General features: G+C 40.3%; 1 protein-coding gene across 5 annotated transcripts in view; it reads right to left on the bottom strand.

The window, feature by feature from the left end:
• Nucleotides 1-23,220, bottom strand: part of ANKDD1B (ankyrin repeat and death domain containing 1B) — a 69,254-nt gene that overhangs the window by 24,389 nt on the left and 21,645 nt on the right. For 4 of the 5 annotated variants that reach the window (XM_027863541.1, XM_027863543.1, XM_027863539.1 and 1 more), the window contains exons 6-10: nucleotides 14,951-15,049; nucleotides 13,655-13,753; nucleotides 9,578-9,676; nucleotides 6,238-6,336; nucleotides 2,452-2,547 (exon numbers count right to left, since the gene is read on the bottom strand). In XM_027863541.1, coding sequence (XP_027719342.1) covers nucleotides 2,452-2,547; nucleotides 6,238-6,336; nucleotides 9,578-9,676; nucleotides 13,655-13,753; nucleotides 14,951-15,049 — 492 coding nt within the window. The remainder of the gene's footprint in view (nucleotides 1-2,451; nucleotides 2,548-6,237; nucleotides 6,337-9,577; nucleotides 9,677-13,654; nucleotides 13,754-14,950; nucleotides 15,050-23,220) is intronic. The other variant, XM_027863540.1, reaches the window with a different exon arrangement.

The raw sequence follows: 23,220 nt of genomic DNA, 5'->3' as shown, positions 1-23,220 counted from the left end.
TCTAGCTGTTACTATTATTATTATTATACATCTATCATCTCATTTGACCTTCACAGCAACCCTGAGGTAATTATTCAAATATTCAAATTCAGTATTAATCTGAAACTTTAAAATCTCAAACTCAATTTTCTATTTACAGTGGTTTGAGCACAGAACTTTCATTCAAATAAAGGGAAATTTAGGTGGATTTGAAACTTGGTGAATGAACAGAAACAAATTCTTTTTATCGATTACATGTGGACTTGAAAGGAGCTTTCTGATGGTTTGTTTATATAAAAAGTTCCAGAGACATAGTTTCTAGGTAATTAATCATTTTACTTATTGTGCTAGCATATAATTAATAAAAGGGGTCAGTGACACTCTGGAATACCAAAGACCCCTCATGGAACCCACTCAAAATGCTTACATGCCCTTGGAAGAGTGTGTGTTTCTGAGGATGGCAATGACTATGATTGGTTAACAAGTAATAAGATAAAATGAATATTGTAATGAGAGGTGGACTTATTCTAATAAGGGGCTGGGGGACTTGACTTTGATTCTGACATTTACTTCCAAACCACTTCCAGCCTCGGGCAATCTAATCAAAGAATTTATCCCCACCCAAACCTGAGTAGAACACAAAGTGCTTCTCCTGCTGGGTGGGGTCTGAACCAGCTGGAGGAGAAAGTTAATTCAATCTCATTATCAGCAATGTCTTTCAGATGCTGGCTTGGCGTAGTAGAGAATAAGGATCCAGAAAGGGATACAACCTGTCTCCCCAATATTAACAATTGGTTATTTAATAATTTCTCTCAGTTGGTTAACATTTTTTGTCATTTACTTTTTTTCTAAGACATCTCACTTTATTTAAAAGAAGCTAATATACAGAATATAAAGGGCACAATTATTCACAACAGTACAGTAAACAGACTGGTTTTCAGTGGGGTCAGTAGTGTGTTGGGATGAATAGAAAACAAAATAAAAACAAACCAGGACACTCTAGGACCCCATGGGGCAGAGGGAGTTGGAGGGAAACCCCAAATACCTAACAACAATGTCTCTTTAAGTATTCCTTTGGGGTTAAGGTCTTGAGCTATATATTTAAACACCATTGGGTTCCAACACTAGGGATCATATTCCCTATATGATAGGGGTTTCAATGATATTTTTTTCTTTCTTTGAGAGGCCAGGAGGTGCAAGAATCTGTTGACCTATCCAGGCTCTGATCTCTTCCAATGAGAAGAGAGAACAAACCCACCCAGATCCTGGCCCTAACCTTGCTCATTCAGGTGCTTGATCCCAATTGCCCCTCTTGCCTCAGCTGTCCCACTATGGAAAACTCCTCGCTTGAGTTTCATTTTGTTCAAACTTGGATCTGACTTTAATAACCCAGGCCTTCCACCCCCAGCAATGGCGCAGTGCATAGAGCTCCAGGCCTAGATTCAGAAAGACTCCTCTTCATGAGTTCAAATCTGGCCTCAGACACTTCCTAACCCTGTGGGGTCTGGGCAAGTCACTTCACCCTATTTGCCTCAGTTTCCTTACCTATAAAATGAGCTGGAGAAGGAAATGGCAACCCACTCCAATACCTCTGTCAAGAAAACCCCAGATGGGGTCACCAAGAGTTGGATGCAATTGAAATGACTCGACAACAACAACCACCACCATATTCATCAAGTTTACCGATGACGCAAGGCTAGGAAGGAGGGCTAACACTCTGGAGAACAGTAGAGATGCAAAAAGATCTCACCCGGTGAGAGCGCAGGGATTGACCCACAGCTTAATTTCAGTCCCAGATCTCCCACTGACTAACCAAGCAATTTGGGGACAAGCAGGTCACTTAATCTCTCTGGGTTTCAGTGCGCTCATCTGTAAAATGAAGGCTTTAAACTCAGAGATGTCGAAGGTTCCTCCAAGCCCTAAGGTTCTTCGGCTCTAAGTCATATTTATTATTCTGTCTCAGTGTTTCCAGATGGAGCCAGCGATAGATTGATCTGATGGAGGGTTTGCTGCTTCTTCAGTTAATTGAATCCGTGTAATTTTTATATTTCGTGTGGTCTTTCTATCTTGAGGCTAAAGGAAGACACATTAATGACTTCAAGAGAGAAATAAAGCTTCCTTCTTGTGGAAAGGGGCCCCCTGCCAATGACAGTGTATCAGACTTGGGGAGTGGCTCTTGATTTAGAGACTCTTCTAGTAATAGGTCTCTAAGCCATTGTTTTTGTATCAAAATATCTGGACGTGTCAAATGTGAATATTTGAATAATACACTGGCTGCCATCCAGCTGCCAGAGGAAGCCTGAGCTCTGCGTGTGGGAGGGAGGGAGGATGAAGAATGCACACGTCCGCTGAAGAGCTGGCCCTTATCCTTCAAGACACTTTGACCTTCACTGTAAACGATACGCAAACCAACACTGCATTTGTATGAAGACAAGGAGATGACACCAGTGGGCTCTGCCTCACTTTGCTTACCTGATTTAAGGCATCAACATTGTGGTTAGCTCCCAATAAGCTGTTTACTATGGAGATATGGTTGTTGGCAACGGCTAAGTGAAGAGGGGAATCCTGCTGCAGAAAGATAGAATCCACTTCAAAATGGCGGTAGTCTCCCTTATCTGTATTATGCACATACCATTGCAATGAGGTACAATGAATTGGCATCAGACTTGGAGGTCATGGGTTCAAATCTCAGTTCTTCCACTTACTAGCTAGGTGACTTTGGAAAAGTTAGAGGATCATAGATCAAATACTGGATGGACCACAGAGGCTTTCTAGTCCAACCCTCTCATTTGAGAGGAACACGATATAGTGAATAGAGAAGTGATCTTGAACTCAGGAAGATCTGGGTCACATCTGGTACATACTAGCTGTGTGGCCACGGGGAAGTAACTTAACTTCTCTGCTGTCTAGGCCAGAAGTATCAAATGTCAGCTGAGTGGGAAGGAAATATTAAAATGGAGTTTGGAAATAGTCAACAAAGTAAATAAAAATACAATAAAACATAGATAATGTTACATTTTAAAACTAAGTCAATATGCAGTCTGCAGGGGTACTTCTGAACAGTTTAGTGGCCCTCACATCCATCTGGGTTTGACACCTCTGCTCTAGGCTACTCCCTAAATCTATAAGTGGTGGAGAAGTGAATGATTTGCATTAATAGAGAGAGTTTTCTCTTCCAGGAGGATTCTTTATACCAAAGAAATCAAATTCTCTGTTGGCCTCCCTTCCCTGAAATTCCTTTATATTTTTATATTTTTATATTTTATATCTATTTTCTGTGCCCATGTTGTACATGGGAGCCACCAGGGGATGGGAGCTCCTTGAGGGCAGAGACTGCTTTATTTTGTTTTGTATCACTATGACCTGGCATACAGAGGAGGCACTTAAGAAGTTCTTGCTGAATTGAACGGCCTTTCTCCTGGAGCCCATAGCCATCTCTAAAGTACCACTGCCAAGGTCCAGCTCCAATGTACTGCTCCAGAGTTTTACCCATGGCTCCTTCCTCCCACTCTCTCCACCTCTACCCCAGTCTAACCACTACCAGCACCCAATCCATTTTCTCTTCTCTCTTCTAGCCCTCAGCTTTCATACTCCTACTCTCACCACCATCAACTCTCACTCCCTTAGTCAATACCAAACCATAACGCCCCTTTGAAGACATAAGGCTAAAGAAAACGGAGTGCTAGGGGTGGGAGAGGGGAGTTGAGAAGTGGCCAAGAAGGTGAATAATTGAAAGTGAGATTGGGGTTTTGATGGGAACCTAGAGCACTTTACTCAAGATAATTCAATGTAGAGTATAGAACACAAACATTATTGTCCCCATTTGACAGATGAAGAAATTGAGTCAGAAAGATTAAGTAATAATAATAATAATAGCTAACATTTCTGTAATACTCTAAGGTTTGCAAAGCACCATATATTCATTTGGTTCTTACAACAATCCTCCAAGGGTAGGGCTATTAAAATCTTCATTTTACTGATGAAGAAATTGAGAATGAGAGTAGTTTAATAGCTTTTTCAAGGTCACATAGCTTTAACCAAGCAGATCTGGCATTCAAATCCAGATGTTCTGACTCCCAGAGTTAGAACTTTTCCCATTATACTGGGCTGACCCCCTATGGCAAAAAGAAGAAAGGATGGCCAGATATGGAAAAAAAATGAGGATGAGAGAGGCAACAACAATCTTCGGGGAAAGGGAATAGTTGAATTGGAAAGAGTGAGCGATTCAGAGATGTCTGTGAGAGTGGGTGGATGGGTGAGTGAGCAGGCATTGGAACAGGGGTGGGTTGGTCCAGTAGGAAGAAGGTTAGTTGATAAAGCAGGAAAGGTAACTGAAAGGGAAGGGTACATGGAGAGGAATGCAAAGACTTGGGAGTGAGAGGATGAGAGAACCGGAATGACCTAAAAGTGACAAGAGGCAGGAGGAAGCATGGTTCAGAGAACAGAACACTGCACTGAATTGGGAGAGGTGGGTTCAGGTCTCAGTGCTACCACTTCGGTACTTTTGTGACCGTGGTCACTTCAGTTCTCTGATCCTTAATTCCCTCATGGGATGTGACAAAATTAGATGTTCTCTGAGATCCTTCCCAGGCCTACCCATCTATGCCTCTCTAGAAAGCAAAGTCTACACAGATGAGTAAAATTACTGTAAAGAATTCTAGGCCAATGATATCAAACTCTAAGAGAAAGACTAATAATAATAGAAAGACTAGTAAAATAGACTAATCTGTATATAAGAATCCCTGCAGGCTGCATATTAGTTTTGTAATGTAATATTACCTGTCTCATATTGTATTTCTATTTATTTTGTAAATATTTACCAATTATGATTTAATCTGATTTGTGCAGCACTCCGGCCATGTATTTGACATTGCTGAGATAGTTCTCCATAGCCAGAACAAACTGAACTGTGGTATGAGACATTTCTTACCTAAAAACCTTCTTGAATGCTGGAGCAGAAGGAAGAAAAAGTATCACCCCAAATAATAAACAAACATTCTTTGTAAGGAATGGACTTCTGGGGGAGGGAAGGAAAGAGGATACACTGGGAAATATAGGTGATATGGGAACAAAAAATAATCAATAAAAAAAAGTTTTTTGTTTTTTGATTTTTTTTGTCTAGGCAATGGGGGTTAAGTGACTTGCCCAGGGTCACACAGCTAGTAAGTGTTATGTGTCTGAGGCTGGATTTAAACTCAGGTACTCCTGAATCCAGGGCCAGTACTCTACCCACTGTGCCACCTAGCTGCCCCAAAAAGTGTTTTTTAAAAAGCAAAATGGCTCCCATTATTATACCACATTAATTTTTAAAAGGCACTTTCCTCACAACAATCCTATGAAGCAGATGGTGACAATATTATCCACTTTTTACAAATAAGGAAACTTAGGCTCAGGTGATATGACTTGCCCAGGGTCACACAGCAAAGGATGAGATTGAACCAGCACTCAGACCTAGATCTTCTGACTCCAGGTTTTGAAATGTCAATGAATATCACAACTGCTTAACTGACATGGTGGCCCAAACACTGCTGCAAATCAGAAAGTTCTTTGGATTGAACCAAGAAATTTCAAGCCAGTTCCATTGAAAACTTGTCCACTAAAACAGCCAAAGTTCAATAGCCAGTTCAAGTCACACCCTCAGTCTGGAATTATCAGAACATATAGTAACAGATAATCACAATCAGAATGAGTAATATTCTCAGGGAAGAAAATGGAGTAAAAAAAAAAATGTGAAAGGATTTTCCTGGTCCAGTTCCAACACAGAAGGTCACTGTCAAAATGTTTGCTTTGGGTGTGTTGGGTCTTTTTGAAAGCCAACATGAAATTCCAGGAACCCAAGTTAGAATAGTTGATTGAATTTTAAAGAAAAATAGATAGCTTCACAGAAGAAACAAATGATAAATTTTCATAGTATAACCATGCATTGATACCACAATAAATATAATAGCTTTCTCATCTTCCCAGACAAATTTAATAAGAGTGATGGCATCTTGGGCATATATTAAAATTTTTTTTGCTCTAAACGTCAAAATGTAAAATAGAGGCTTATTTTTCATCTGCATTAGAACTTGAGTCACCCTTTCCTAAAAAAAAAAAAAAAAATTTCTAAAGAATAGTTCCACTATAAATAAATCTATCTTCTGAAAATGTAACAATCCATCCAAAAACTAAGAACTACCCAGCCAGAGTCAACCAACCACAGCAAAGCATGTTGGGCATTATGACCCACCAGATGATAAATTACTGTCCATTACTCACCTCAGCTTTCTGGTCCAGAACAATGTCTTCACTGAGAAGAAAAGTGACAAGGGGTATGTGCCCATTCTGAGTTGCTATTTGCAAAGCAGTAATGTTGTTCTAAGAGGAAAAACAGAAGGTTGGGGGAGAGGAAAGAGTTTTCAGGTTAGAATCATAGTGCTGTTTTTAATGTCAAGGATCTGTAACTTCAATTGTGGATGGAAACTTCACACCTTGTTAAGAGTCAGGATCATTGCTAATATTTGTACAGGCTTCAAGTTTGTAGATTGTTTTACTCTATAGACTGAGTTTCGGGGGCCAAGAAAAAATAAATTATAACCAGGTGGCTAGCCTTCTGATGGTGCACACCTCTGGATTTAAGTTAAGTGAAGTTCATTGGTAGACCAAAATGGCAGGGCTTCCACTTGGGTATGACCCACCAATCTCGCATTTTTCTGGCATGGCCTTCAAGAACCCATGGTCATATCCATGCCAGATGAGCCATAGGAACAGTATGTTACTGGAAAATTCAGAATAGTTCTAATTATTTGTACAATAGGTATTCCTGTTTGTCCACCATTCATAGAGCTGTGACACAAATGAATGCATTTTCCCCAAGGTGCCAATGAAGTAGAAGCACAATTTTCTTTCTCTCAGGGATAGGAAATGAACATCTGGCTTTATTTCCTACTAGTCCCCACACAAACCCTTCACTTCAGCGAAATCATTTTACTTGATGCACCTCTAACTCTGCAGACCCCAAAAGATATCCTTCCTAGTCTTCTTCTGGGCAGGTAGGTAGAGCACAAGGCCTAGAATTGGGAAGGCCCAAGTTCAAATCTTGCCTCAGATATTTAGTCACTATGTGCCCATGGGCAAATCACTTCACCCTTTTTGCCTCAGTTCCCTCATCTGTAAAATGAGCTGAAAAAGGGAATGGAAAACCACTCCAATGGTTTTTGCCTAGGTCTTTGCCTAGAAAACCCCAAATGGGGTCATGAAGAGCCAGATACAACTAAAACAACTGAATAACAAAGTCCTCCTCTAAATTCCACCCATTCTTCAAGATCCATCTCAAAACCTACTTTCTCCATGTAGTCTTCTGCTTCTAGCTCAGTCAAAAGTGAATTTCTCATTCTTTTGAACTTTTGTTGGCATTATTGTCTGTGTCATTTCTAATCACAGGCTGCCCAAGGTTGTTACTTCATGTGGTAGGAGCGATATCCACCCATCTGGGTGGGGACCAGAGAAGTTAGACCAGATGGTCCCTGGGACATTGTCTAGTTTCTCCTAAAAAGACAACCGAACCAACCTCAAAACTTAATTGTTCCTGACAACTAAGCTATTTAGAGCAGTTTAGGCAGTTTCCTGATCTTCTAAAGCTCAGTGCTGGAAAAGTTGGCAATTCTCCAGCTTGAATGACACTCCCTCATGTGCCTTCTGACTAAGCTCACCATCAAAGCAAATGTAGAGGTAAAGGGAGCTGTATCCATAAGATGGGAAGGTTGGGGGAGGGCGGAGGTAGAACAAGCATATATTACACTCCTATTATGTGTCAAGCACAGTGCTTGTTTTGTTTGATCCTCACAACAACCCTGTAAAGGAGATGCTAGTTTCCCATTTTACAGCGGAGGAAACTGAGGCAGACAGAGATGAAGTGACTTGCCCAGAGTCACATAGGTAGTAAGTTTCTGAGGCCAGATTTGAGCTCAGGTCTTCCTGACTCTAAGCCCCACACTTGCTTGATCTGCTATTGTTGAGGAAATTTCTTTCGTGAAATGTTATATGGTCTACACAAGTCCCATATCATTCCAGGCCTGAACCTGAACCATAGGCATGACCTACATCAGGCCCAGCCCAGATGATTTAATGATGCAAATATAATGTCCAGAACAAGGGAAGTGATAGTCCTGCATGAGAGAGACAGCATCCAGAGCACTATGTGCATTTTAGGTCCATATTTGAGAAAGAAAATTGACAGGTAAGAGCACTTCCACAGAATAGTGACCACGATAATAAGAAGACTGCAAATTGTGCCAAACAAGTCAGTTAAAGGAACCAGGGTATGTTAGAATAGAAAAGAAAGGGTTTGTTGAGGTTGGCACAACTGTTTCCAAGTATTTGAAAAGTTCTCTTGTGGGAGAGGTATTAAAGTTCTTTTGATTAGCACCAGAGGAGCTTCATTAGAAAAAAGGGATATGAGCCCCAGGAAGACAGATTTCACCTTGTTTACTAAACTAAAATTAACTCCAAAGTTATTTCCTGAGTTTCACTTGGGTTTTTTGCCTCCAATTTCTAGTCTTTCTTTTTTGGGGGGGGGAGGCGGGGGGAGGAGGCAATCTGGGTTAAGTGACTTGCCCAGGGTCACACAGCTAGTAAATATCTGAGGCCAAATTTGAACTCAGGTCCTCCTGACTCCAGGGCTGGCACTCTATCCACTGCACCACCTAGCTGCTCCTTAATGCTTTTTTTTTTTTTTTTTGTGAGGTAATTGGGTTAAGTGACTTGCCCAGAGTCACACATCTAGTGAGTGTTATGTGTCTGAGGTCAAATTTGAACTGGGGTCCTCCTGACTCCAGGGCCAATGTTCTATCCACTGTGCCACCTACCTGTCCCCAAGACCAATTAGGATGTTACTATAGCAGTAGAGATGAGAGGTGATGAGGGTAGTAGTTATATGAGTAGAGTGAAAGGGAGAGATGCAAGATTTGCTTCCGTTCTTTCTAGTATACTCAGGTGATGACATAGATCAACCACTCTCAAACTTAGTCCTCAGATAACTTCCACAATTCAGTCAAAAGGCTACACTTAAGGACCTAGAAGGCCACATGTAGCCTCAAGGTCACAGATTTCTCATCCCTAAAGCCAAAAAGAAAGGCAGAAAACAAAACCCCAGATATGTCCCCTTGTGCCCACCAGAACCCCAGCTTTCGACCTATTGATAAAAACCAAAGGAACTCTAGGGCCTTGACATCCACCCCATCTTTGAATCCTTAGCATTTTTAGGCCTCTCTTCAGCTGAACATTGATGTATTGTCTTTCTCAATCAGAGGGTGGGTTCCCCAAGAGCAGGGACCATCTCACATTTTCTATGCTTAGCACAGATGCTTTCTATGCTTAATAAATGCTTTCTTAATTCATACCTTCATTCTCTATCCCTCTACCCAAAAAAAAAAAATTTCTCCAAAGTGAACAAAAAGGGTGCTCCTTTGGAATAGACACCAACGAGAAATGTGAGAAATAACTCCAAAAGCACAGATGGCATGTTAGCTCTTAGTCCTATGAAAGGCCAGTCCCTACAATTATTCTTGTCCACAGACAACGTGTGAAGCATTCCCATCCCCTGGGAAGAGATACCTACGTTATTTGAAATGTTGACATCACTCCCTGCATCCAATAACAATTTGCTGCATTCTTTGTGACCTCCTGCAACGGCCAGAAAGAATGGTGTCTCTCCATCCTGTAACAATAAACAAGAGTGACAAGAAATATTCTCTTCCAGTCTCAATTATCCAATTTCAGCACTCAGATTCTTTCAATCTTATGATGCTAATTGATGAGTTTAGCTTCTAAGAATTCCAAAGGACTTATTTTACCATATTTACTCAAGCATTTCCCCCTGCGCCCCTCTAAAATCCCATCTCTCAGAATTTGGAGATGGTAATATGTGATTATTTTTCAAAAAATTCCTCTCCTAGGGCTTGCTTTGCTGCTCAGCACACAGAGAAACTCTTGGGAAAGTTTGGTAAAATAATAATCAATGAATGAATGATTCTAGAATTTAGCTATTACTTTTTGTTGGCTTTTTTTTTTTGGCAAATAGTATTTTATTTTTTTCCAATTACATGTAAAGATAATTCTCAACATTCATTTTTAAGATTTTGAGTTTCAAATTTTTTCTTCCTCCTTTCCTCCCATTCCCCCTCCCCAAGAGGGCAAGCAATCTGATATAGGTTATACACATGCAATCATGTAAACGTATTTCCCCATTAGTCATGTTGTGAAAGAAAAAAAAACAGAACAAAAGAGAAAAGCCACAACAATAAGTAAAAATAGTGATGAGGTCTAGAGGTTTAGGGGTGCTGGGACCCCAAAATGATGACACACAGGTCCTGCCTGAAAGAATTCGACCCAAGCCTTCTTTCAGCCAAAGACAAGGTTTATTAAAGATCTGTCATATTGGCCAGACTCTTAAGAAATCTGAACACCCATGAGTTAGTTATTGGCTAGATTGTAAAAATCTTAGCACCTTAATGGGGAAAAGATGGACCTTACATACAGAAAGACTGTGGGAGGGATCTAGGAGTAGCCAAGTAGCCTATGAGGTAATAAAAATTCCAGGGACCTGGACCACTTGGCCCAGGGAGAATGGAGCCTAGATAGGATTAAGGGTGGGAAGTGGCCTGGGGCCATAGGGAGGTAAGACAATGGAGGGCTAGGATAGGTCTAGAGTAACAGAGAATTGGGATATTGGGTGTAGCCACAATGAAAGGCCAATGGACAATTGACGGAATTATGGCCTCAGGGGAATGCCAGAGACCTCCTTGATCAAGTGGGAGAATTCAAGGACAGTCCAAGAGTTTTCTAGGGCCCTTAGACAAATGGGGCCCAAATTGGGACAAAGGTCTCAGCTTGGGCCCATACCCCATCATTAGTACGTTAAGACCTACATTCAGATTCCACAGTTCTTTCTCTGAATGTGGATAGCATTTTCTATCATGAGTGTTTTGGAATTGTCTTGGATCATTGTATTGCAGAGAAGAGCTAAACCTTAGCTATTACTTTTATATATATATATATATATATATATATATATACACACACATATATATATACATATGTGAATATAAATGATGTTCAAGGTTGCAATCTCTAATTCATCTCTGTTAATACTAGGGAGAAATGTGCTCTTACTCTTTGTCCCATTTTAGCAGTAGAATGTGTTAAGAATGTAGGCTTTTTGAAGTCAAGGATTTACTATTTTCGGAGGGTGTATGAGTGTGTGTATATTTCTAGTGCCTAGAACAGTGCCAGCACAGAATTGGCACTTGGAAAACAAGTTAGCAATTGTTGAACTGAATTAAATTAAGAAAGGAAGTGAGAATTAAACACAGTACTTTGGATGCCAATAGAACATTTCAGGTTTGTTGAACACCAAGAAAGGATGCTGGATTGGGCATCCGAGGGACCAGGGTTTGAATGCCAGCTCTTCCATTTATTACTGTGTATCCTTTGGCAAGTGACTTAACCTCCTTGAGCCGGGGGTTGCCAGTCGGAGATGTGAAAGGATTAGACTAGATGACCATTAAGGTCCTTTCTAGCTAAACCTACAAAGCTACAAAGAAATGCAACCTAGAGATGCCTAGCCACAGGTCACACTAATCATATTCTTGTGCTCTTCCTCTACAGTAATTGTCTCCAAATTTCTTGGACAGTAAAAAAAATTTTTTGAACATCCCCAATATATGCATATTAACTTAATAAGCAAATGTACATATGAGGCAGCTAGATATCACAATGGATAGAGTGCTGGGTTTGGAGTCAGGAAGACTCAACTTCCTGAGTTCAAATGTGGCCTCAGACATTTACTAGCTGTGAGACCCTGGGTAAGTCACTGAACCTTGTTTGCCTCAGTTTCCTCATCTGTAAAATGAACTAGAGAAGGAAATGGCAAACCACTCCAGTATCTTTGCCAAGAAAACCCTACATGGGGTTACAAGGAGCCAGATATCACTGAAACAACTGAACAACAACAAATGTACTTATACTTCTGTACCGATAATTACAAAACATTATACATTATGCAACTTACAACAAAACATATCTACATTATACATTATACATTATACATTATAAAACACAACCAAAAAAAAGACATTTTTAAAGATGAGATAAAGATGGAATATTATTTAGTCCTAGCAGTCATAAGGAGCGCTGGGGTTTAGTGAGTAATGGGGTAACATGGTCATTGTCAAAGTTGTTTATTGTTTCAGTCATGTCTGACTCTTTGTGACCCCATGTGGGGTTTTCTTGACGAAGATACTGGAGTGGTTTGCTGTTTCCTTATCCAGCTCATTTTACTGATGAGGAAACTGAGGCAAACAGGGTTAAGTGATTTGCCCAGGGTCACACAGCTAGTAAGTGTCTGAGACCAGATTTGAACTCATGAAGACAAGTCTTCCTGATTCCAGGCCCAGAGCTCTATCCACTGTGCCACCTTAGGAAAATCACTTTGGTAGCTATCTAAGGGTTGGATTGGAAAGGGGAAAGGCTTGAAGGTGGGAGACTAAGTTTGAGACTTGGTACTGCTAAACCTCCTTCCTTTACTTTTTTCCCCATCAATTCCTTTTATATTCTTGATCTTTTGTAATTCCAAATGAATTTTATTTTTTTTCCTAGCTCAATAAAATATATTTAATTGGGAAGGCATTGAATAAGTAGATTTAGTAGAATCGTCATTTTTAGTATATTGGCTCTACCCATCCATGAAAGACTAATACTTTCAATTATTTAAATCTGACTTTATTTGTATAAAAAGTATTTTATAATTATGTTCATGTAGTTCCAGAGGAGTTTATATTTGATCCCAAAGGCAATAGTGATCCATTGAAGTTTACTGAGTAAGGGAATGACATGGTCAAGCTTGCATTTTAGAACTATCATTTTGGCAGATGTGTGTAGTTTGAATTAGATAGGACAGAGAAGGTAAGGAAACAAATTAGAAGTCTATTACATAAGGTGTTGTTTTAAATTTATTTATTTATTTCAGACTGGCTTTCCTAATTCTACCTGACTTGGAAATATATAGGCTATTCATGGCCAAGTACCCCTCTGATCAGCACAGGAGCTTTGACTTGCTCTGTTTTCTGACCTGGTGGCCCCCATTCTTGGGAGCTCATGGTAATATTGCTAACTTAGTGCAGACCCTTAATTGGCTTAGAATTCCTGATCTCAAGAGACATCTGCCAACATGGGGGTGAGCCACTCCTCTGACCTCTATTGAAATAATTCTGACAAAAAGCAAAAAGGGGCTGCATTAGAGTAATTGTTGTATGAGTAGAGAGAAGAGGATAGATCAGAGATGATGTTGAGAAAGAAATGACAAGATCTGGCAATGTGGAGTGAGAAAGAATGAGGAGTAGAGGTTAAGACCGAAGTTTTGATGAAAGGTGATTAAAGAAAAAACAGGCTCAAAGTTAGTCAGATTAAATGCAGCTTCCCTGAGTGGTTTCCGTCACCAGAGCCATAAGAGGGACATTCAAGGGATCATTGACATAAACAGATATTAAGTGACACAGAGTTGGGAAATTGTCATGCAATAAAAAAGAAAAAATAGAATCTGCTAAGCTCCTTTTCACGTCATTATAATTTGTACAGGGGATTTTTTTCTTTTTTTTGGAATCTTCCCTTGAAAGTCATTGCTGTGAAATGCACTTACCTCATTGGGCTCATTTATTTCTTGCCACTGGGTTATCAGCATTTCTACAACACTGGTATGACCATGCTTTGCCGCTAGATGCAAAGCTGTATTTCCCTCCTACAATTAGAAACACAAGAAGTAGAATCCCAAAAGGAAAACAAGTACCTCCAATATCTGAAAAACATCGATACACTGGATCTTCTAAAAGGTTTGAATCTGACTTCATTTAGCATTCAAGATGTGATCATTTTCACACACACCTGCCAATCACTTTTTTTTTTTTTGGCCCACTCTTGGGTAAAGGTGATATTGACTAGCTAAGTGGCCCAAAATTTACAGCAGAAAAGAGAAGTAGACAAAGAGGGTTTGTTCTGGATAATTCCAGCAGAATAAATAAGCTCTGGCTATGTCACTCACTCAACAGCATCTTCTACAGGAAGCCTTTCCTGGTCTCCCCAATTGAACTTTTTATTTATGCTGTATATATTTTACAGGTACTTATTCTCTCCCTCATTAAAATGTAAGCTCATTGTAAGTAGGAATTTCATTTTTTTGCATTTGTCTTTGCATCTAGGGCAGGTAGGTGGGGCAGTAGATAGAATACTTGGCTGGGAATCAGACTCATCTTCCTGAGTTCAAATCCAGCCTTAGATATTTACTAACCATGTGACCCTGGACAAGTCACATGTGACCCTGTTTGCCTCAGTTTTTCATCTGTAAAATGAGCTGGAGAAGGAAATGGCAAACCACTCTAGTATCTTTGCCAAGAAAATCCCAAGTGGAGTCATAAAAAATCAGACATGACCAAACGATGACTTGCATGTAGTAGGTGCTTAATAAATTCTTGTTGATTGACTAAATTTAGAGAATTTTGCAGAATACATTGCCAAAATTTTAAAATCTCTACCTTACTTTTTGGATACTTTTCCCACTACTTAATAATTTAAAAAAAATAAAGGCAAAATGATATGAAGGCATTTACAAAAAATATTGTAGAACTGTAGAATCTTTAAAACGGAAGGGATATTAGAAGTCTAATCTCTCATTAGTGCAGTAGTCCTTCCTATAGCTGTCCATTAGTTATGTGAAACCAGCCCTCTATTATGCTTTTAGGGCTAATAGTAACACTGTGAGGACCAGCCAGGAGGCCAGTTTGGCTGAACCATAGAGCACATTGAGGGGATCCCACCACACTGGGCTACTCTGGCCCTTTACTGAATAATATTCAAGGGCTGCCCATTGCTGATTGTCACCACCCTAACCCCATTATGCTTAAATGGGTTCCATCAAAGTTATAGAAAAAGTACAATTTACCTTGTCTTTTTCTGAAGTGAGCAGGTTGAGCATGATGAGTTTTTCTATCATTTCAACATGTCCCTTTTCAGCAGCCAAAAGAAATGGCTTTCTTCCTTTCTGAAAAGTAATCACAAGACTCATGTTTTTATTATATCTCTCAGATACTTTAATAATAGTTAACATTTATATAATGTTTATTATATACAAGGCACTATATTAAGTGCTTTACAATTATTATCCCATTTGATCCCTCACAACAACTTTGGGAGGAAGGTGCTATTATTATCTCCATTTTACAGATGAGGAAACTGAGGCAAACAAGGTTAAGTGACTTGCTTAGGGTCACACATCTAGTAGGTGTCTGAAACCAGATCTGCACTCAGGAAGATGAGTCTTCCTGACTCCAGACTCAACACTGTATCCATTGCAACTCCTGGCTGCCTTGTCACTCAAGTACATGTCATTCCAGTCAGGGCTTGGTGGCAATTGGACCCAAGAAAACAATTTTCCTCAGAAAAGGGTTAAGCAAGGTTCCTTTTTCCCCCCTTAATAGTGTTTTTCCCCAATTACATGTAAAGATAGTTTTCAACATTCATTTTTGTAAGATTGAGTTCCAAATTTTTCTCCCTCTCTCCCCCCTCCCCAAGACAGCAAGAATTCTGATATAGGTTATACATATATAATCATGGAAACATATTTCCATATTAGTCATGCTGTGAAAGAAGAATCAGAACAAAAAGGAAAAAGCCACAAGAAAGAAAAAACAAAAAAAAAAGTGAAAATACTATGCTTCTATCTATGTTCAGACTCCATAGTTCTTTCTCTAGATGTGGATAGCATTTTCCATCATGAGTCTTTTGGAATTGTCTTGCATCATTACATTGCTGGGTAGAACTAAATTTCTTGTAGTTGATCATTGTACAATGTTGCTGTTACTGTGTACAATGTTCTCCTGGTTCTGCTCACTTCACAAATGAGGAAGATTCTCAAAAAGGGTTCACTAAGTCCTCAGGATTTCAAGGAAAAATAGAATATAAACCCCTGAAGGGACTGATTTTTCCTTTTCTTTTGTTGTTGTTGTTGTCTTCATATTCTCAGCTCTTAGTACGGTACCTGGCACATAGTAGGCTATTTTAGAAGCAACATTTCCCAAGGCCTTGCCAGTAGGGAGGGCTGATTTTTCCTAAAACTTATCCCACGTAGGCCAGGTTAGTTTTTCCTTTAAAGGGATGGAAACTATCCTCCAGATTTAATTGGCTCCAAGACTGAAGCTTCTTCTTTATTTGAGGAAAAAAGGGCCAGGGCATAAATTGCTGAGGCTTCTGACTGGCAGACCAGCATTATGACCAACAGCAGCACAGTAAATCTGTGCTCAGCTGAATCAATGCTTTGCACTCATTTATTAACCTTGCACTGTTTTAAATGTACTTTGCTTGCTATGGCTAAGGAAATTTCTTATTGCTAACTGCTAAATGTTGCATGCGTGCTTCATTTCATTCCAATCTTGAACTTGAAATACCACATTGACTTGGTCAGGCCTGGACTACTACATAGGCATTTATTTAATAAATGCTTATGTGATGAATGAATATAATAGGTGACAATCTTTCTCACCTCTCAGCCTTACTCCAGAGTCAAATTGTGGGCTTTGCCATCAACTTCATGGGATCTATAAAGGGCAAAGATTTGGTTTCTAACACTTGGCACATGGTGGACACTTAAATGCTCATCGATTGATTTTCACAGAGGTGATGGTATACCTACTATTGCTGCAACATAAGGCCGACAGAAGGTTTTCCCTTCCCCCAAGAGACCATCTAAATTATTGGAAGTAGTAAGACAAAATAGGACAAAATTAGCATGTAATTACATTGTATGTAGATAGTTATACACAACCATATTATTGCTCTCAATAGAATGCAAGCTTCTTGAGGGCAAGAAATGTTTCATTTCTGTCAGTGTCCCCAGACTAGTAAAGTATCTGGCTCAAGGTAAATGATTCAAGTTGATTGATTGGACTTAGAGTTGGAAGACCGGGGTTTGAGTCTTGCTTATGAGACAATTATTTCACCTTTTTGGTCCTCAGTTTCCTCATCTCTATCTAGTAGGGATGATGATGTGCTCCTAACCAGTGAATGGAGTAGAAGGTAAAAGTTAATGAGTAGGAGAATGAGCTCCTCCCTCCCCTTGTGATGACAACACTTTTTCCTGGCCCCTCTCTTCAAGGGTGACTAATCCCTTGAGGAATTAGGCTTCCTTTTAAACTTGTCACTGGAGATACAGAATAAAAAGGGAAAAACAGTTAAAGTCCCCACCGAGAGCCTCCCCCAAGTTATTTGATTCATAGATGTCTTAGTACTAGTCCCAATTCACCCATTCAACTCTGCTTTGGAGAAGCTACAAAAATATGAGTCAGTAAAATCTCTTTTATATACCTTGAGCCTTGACTGAGAAGGTCTGAAGATAAGAGTTCATCCTACTTTCTGATGGCCCTATCTATTCGAGATGAATCATTTCTCTGCTGTATATCCATGTGATGGCATAAGCAGAACCATTACTTAAAGTAGAGTACCTTCAGAAGTATAGAACTTAGACTTTCAGCACCTAGTCTGTAATAATTAGTTAAATTATGAAGCCTCCTGTGTCCCAAGGTCTTTGACCACCTTCGTGCCCCTCCCCCCCAAAAGGTCATTCCCAGACCCACTACTACCCCAAGAGCAATCTTGGTGATGCTTATCCCATCTACAAAAATTCCTAGCTATAGTCTGGGTGATGGAATGTCAATTTACTTACACATACATTTCCAACACTCTTTAAAAATAACATAAATCTGCTTATTACCACAAAGTAAAGTAGAGAACTAAGGAAACTATCCAGCTGATACAGGCCACAAAAAAAAGGTTTTGCTGAGTGTGGGTTTGTTTCCTTTTTAATACAGGATTTTCTGGTCTCAGTAATAGCCCCAACTCTCACTTGGTCCACTTTGAGGCAGCCAGGATGACATCAGCAAAATTGAGAGAACCTCTGAAAATGCTTTTCAAACTCAAGGGATTAAAGAAAGGTTAGAGTTCATTCCTGGGGGCTGGAGAAGATGGGGTCAATTTAAAGAGAAAAAACATTTACAAATTGGTCTAGCATTCTTTAACCACAAATTGTGGTAAGAATAGAAAAAAGCATGTATTATTTAGTAAGTGGTAGTGGGAGGAAGGGAGAGGAAGGAAGAAGGAGGAAGCAAAGTCTCTTTATATAGTAGGTTCTTGAAGCCGGAACTTTGAATTCTACTCTTCTAGACTGAATAAACTGCTCATTCTTCATTGTTTTCCAAAAACTAAAGCAAAAAGATGGGGTAGTGGGGAAACCTTTAAAAAATAAAAGTACCATAAGCGAATATCTATGGGCAGCAGTTCTAGGAAGTTTCACAGTGTGCCTTATTTTCCTTTATCAGAAAATGACAGAAAGGTCTAGGATCATCCTCCTTGCTCTGCTTAAATTCATTTTCAACAGGGCTTAAATATAGAGAATATCTCATGGGATCCCTCTTTTATTTGTGTAGAGGAGAGCACTAGAGTGGGAGTCAGAAAATCTGGTGCCTTATCCCAACTCTACCCATGTAACCTTGGGCAAGGAACCTAACCTCTCCAGGCCTCAGTTCCCCCATCTGGAAAATGAGGGAAATTGTAAATGTGATATCTAAAATGCTCTCTACTGTGATACAAGGACAAGAGTCCCATATTTGTTGGAGGATACAAATTCAAACAAGCTAGAAGGCTGGTTAGTCCTGTCAAGATATTAGGTGATAACTTTGTTTTCCAGAGCTAAGGCCCAGTAAGCAAGCTGTGCGCTGAGCTTGGCACAACAACAATCCTTTGCGCTCACCCTCTCAGAGCCACAGCAAAATCCCAGAATTGTTTCTGGTTATGAAGCCCTCCTATGAATCAAACTTGTCACATTGTTGCTATTTTCCCTCATTGTCAGGGCTGCAGATCACTGAGCAGCCATTGGTATAATTATTGAAATCTCCCCACACTGCCTCAGGTCCCACCCATTAGGGGTGGGGCTCTGGCACGTGTGTCCTTGCTTACAAGCCATTTCCCTCACTTTGAAATTGAATTTCTGTTTGATTCCTGACTCTCCTGTCTCTAGCCTGCTTTGTTCTGCCTCTAGGCCACCTATAGGTTAGAGGCCAGTTCTGTTTCGTTGACGATCCAAACCCTTCTTTTACATATAGGGTACCTGAAGTGGGGAGAAATAGCCTACTACAGGAGTGACTTTGGGCATATGATTTAAACTCTGTAGGCCTCAGTGTTTTTATCTGTAAAATAAGGGTGGTCCCTGCCAACATTAAATCTTATCACTCTAAATCTGATATTTTTTTCTTCTATTGGATAAATTGTAGAAATTGGGAAGAACCTGTTCCTTGATCCCTTTTTGGCTCAGTAACCTGTTTAGTTTAATTCTATGGGTACTATAGATAAGATTATGTCTGGAAGTCTGAAGGGCTGAGATTTCCTGTTTGGGGTTTTTTTTTCTCTTTTTAAAAATACATTACAGATCTGTGAACCATCCAATCTAGCAACAATTACGTAAATAGTCACTGTTGCCACTGAAACCCAAACCAGTCACTTTCTTCTCACAGGAATTACTCAGTATTTCAAACCTAAGAATTTCTATGGGCCGAATTTGTAGGGAGGCACCACTCTCTCCAACTAAGCTTTCTTCCCACAGTGCCGTATTTTGATTCTGATACCACCAGCTCTCTTCTGCACCATACCGAAGGATCCAAAATAGAACCACCACAGAAGGCAAAGATAATTAGCTATAAAAACAAGCAGGAGATTTGCGGAAGGGAAGTGGGGGTGGGGGAATGAGCGTTCTGTGTCAGTGCTTTGCGTGTATTTGTGCGTTAGCATAGGCTAAGGGGTTCAAAAAGTGGAGAAAACCTTAGTCACCTAGTCCAGCCCCATCTTCCTGCTGATGAGAAAGCAGCAGCCCAAGGTTAAATGACTTGCCCAAAGTTGACTAGGTGGCGCCATAGTACACAGAGTGCCAGGAGTTCAAAAGTGACCTGAAACACTAGGTGTATTACTGTTGACAAGTCACTTAAACCTGTTTGTCTCAGTTTCCTCATCTTTCAAATGAGCTGGAGAAGGAAATGGCAAACCACTCCAGTATCTTTGCCCAGAAAACCCCAAATGGGGTCACAAAGAGTTGCACACAACTAAAAAATGACTGAAAACATTAGAGGAAGTAACAGAGCTGGTATTTTAACTCCTCTCCTTTAATTTCAAAAGTAGGCATGCATATGTGGGGAAAGTAGTGGAATGAGAGGGTGTGCGCGTGTGTATGTATTTCAACCTAAGGGAAAAATGTCTGCAGCATGATACCATAACTTTAAAATGTAGTCAGGTCAACTATGTTGAGAGGCTCTTTGGGTCAGCTCTGCCCTTTCTGACTGGGGTTAAAGTGCTTGGCTTAATTTATGTTGTTTGTATAATTGAAGCTATAGTTACCCTCACTTAACCAAGCTATCTGGCCTTTTCTCCTAACTGAAGCCTTTCTGGGCTTTAAATTATGTGCTATTCCTAAGCTTTTAAAAAATGTTAAAATCTCCTTCCAAGTTGTATACATCATTAAACTTATTCAACTTCTGTTTCAAGATGATTCTTTCACAGACTCTAGAGTAGAGTCCTTTCTCTCGTCTAAAGGACTTAAGTTCTTGACAATTTCACCCCCATTTACTGGGAAAATCCTCTGTTTCAATCGATGGCTATATTGACTGTTGACCTCAGTTCCATAAAACAACTTGCGTTTCTTCTCAGAGGGTTATATGCTCATTGTTTTCCCCCTCCATGAGGCTCCCCTCCTCCAAGACCTCACACATCTTTCCTCTTTGTGGCCCACTGAATCTCCCACTATCTGAATCTGACCCAAGATTGTAAAGCCCTGTAAACATCTGCAAATGCTCCACAATTACATGGACATCTCCTCAGGCCCTCCCTTATGTCTTTCCTCAAATATTTTTGTACATTTCTTTTTCTAGAACCAGCAGGGAGTTTGCACACTGATTCAGAATGTCTACATATCATCTTACACCCATCTAAGCATTTGCTCCCCTTCTCTGTCCTCCCTCAGGTAAAACAACTGAGAATTACAGAATTGGGAGGGACTTCAAGACTATTCTTACCCATACCCAAAGTCTCCAGGAAAGGAAAGTTCCTATTATTGTTAAAGTGCTATCTCCAGCGACTGGAGTCTAATCTGTAGCATGGGGAGCTCCCTCTAGGCAAACACCTTTATCTTTATCTTCCTAGTCCTGGGTAAATATCCTGCCTCCTATTATTTTCTGTTTACAGTAAAATGTGGGTGAAGGTGACAGATCTCTTGCTATCTGATTAAGCTTATGAACAAAATGTTCCTGATTTCACAATCCCTTTTAAGCTGAGCAAAGGCAAAACACCTATAATAAATTAACTGAAGATTATACTCAAAGCAGCATTTGAGGTGCTCAAACCCAGTTCACAGACCTCAGATGCTGGCTAATAAAAGCACGACTCTAGGAGAGCAGGAACCAAACTACAGTGTTGTAAGAGCCAGCTGTACTCGGGGATGGGCAATTCACTTCTGCTATGAGAAGCCAGAGGCCTTGCATGGTACCACACACCTAGGGCTGAAAGACACCTCAGAAGGCATCTAGTCCAGGGGTGGGGAACCTGCGGCCTCAAGGACACATGTGGCCTTCTAGGTCCTTGGGTATGGCTTTTTGACCAAGTCCAAGTTTTACAGAACAAATTCTTTTTTTAAGGGAATCTGCTGTGAAGTTTGGATTCAGTCAAAGGGCTGCACTTGAGGACCGAGAGGGTCACATGTGGCCTCAAGGCCACAGATTTCCCACCCCTGATCAAGTCTAACCCATTTATTGTACAAATAAGGAAGCAGAGGCCCAGAGAGGATAAATAACTTGCCAAAAGTCACATAGGTGGTAAGTGATAGTGCTAGGACTGGAACTGGGGCAAATACATTTTGTTCTTACTATTCTACCCTGACATCCCTCCAAGCCAGTCTCAATTATGCAAGACTCCAACAAGGAGGTTAAAAAAAAAAAAGTTCAGCATTGCTTATGGTCAATCCCCAATCTTTTCATATTCCCCAGTGGCGGTAAAGAAGAGAGCTCCTGATTGTTATAAGAAGAGGCAGGAAAAGTGGGACAAAGGTTTTTCTGGTCACCAAACCTGTTCTGTATATAAGGCTCAGAATGAAGGCTTCACCAGCGGGACTAATTAAATCTGCCCTACCTAATGCTCACCACCTAGACTTCCTTGATATCTGTGAGGGTAGTGCTAGACTCTGGACTAAGAGCACACCAGTTCCACGATGGGAGACCTCCTTAGCCATATGTGATGGCTGTGTTTGTTTATCTGTGTGATGAGATGAGGCCAAATAGAACTACAGGAGGCAGCAAGAATAATTCATTAAAACAGGGAGCTACCAAATAGTATACCTCTTCTCCTAACTTTTGTACCCCAGGTGAGGTACTATGCTCCCCCATTTCTCTTGTCCCACCCCCAACCTGGTCCTGTTGTGTACTAGGAACTCAGCAGGGGCTAGTATCCAGGGGCTTTGTCTCCTACCCTCAGTTCCCTCAATTGAATTGGTCTTAAAAAGGTGATTTGTGGGCACTTCTCATGCCACTTACTCTAGCTGCAAAAAACTAGTTATAACTGTAAAACTAGTTCTGCTAGAAGGAAACTAAGGCAAGGCTTTGAGCTTTAAAATTATAATTGATATAGCTTTACTTATTGAGATATTGGCCACACTTATTTGTCTAGATATTGTTACTAGAATATAGGGTACAGAGCAGGGAAGGAAGATCTAGGGCATGGAGGACTTGTTAACTTGGGATCCACAGACCCTCCCTTCCAAGTGCCCCATGGATACATTTTCAGAGGACCTGACTTAGATGGGAAAAGAATGACATCTTTATTTCAACACAATTATTTTCCTTTGTAATTATATGGGTGTGTACATATATACACTTATGCATTTTAATGTTTATACATTTAAAAACATTATTCTGAGGAGGGGTTCATAGACTTCACCGGACTGCAGAGAAGTCTGTGACACAGAAAAGATTGAGAATCCCTGAGCTACCCCTTCTGTCCCCCTCAGACCTCCTTCAACAGACCCCAATCTATGGGTATACTAGAGAGTACAGTCACTGGCAACCATACCCTTTCTTTACCCCCAGTTCCCAGTCCTGGTTTTGCTAACACAGAGGTTTAGGCCCACTT

Source organism: Vombatus ursinus, unplaced genomic scaffold (genome assembly GCF_900497805.2).
Source record: "Vombatus ursinus unplaced genomic scaffold, bare-nosed wombat genome assembly UNPS02014772.1, whole genome shotgun sequence".
NCBI classification, from domain to species: domain Eukaryota; kingdom Metazoa; phylum Chordata; class Mammalia; order Diprotodontia; family Vombatidae; genus Vombatus; species Vombatus ursinus.
The sequence above is the reverse complement of the archived record's forward strand: the minus strand, read 5'-3'. Positions and strand labels throughout refer to the sequence as shown.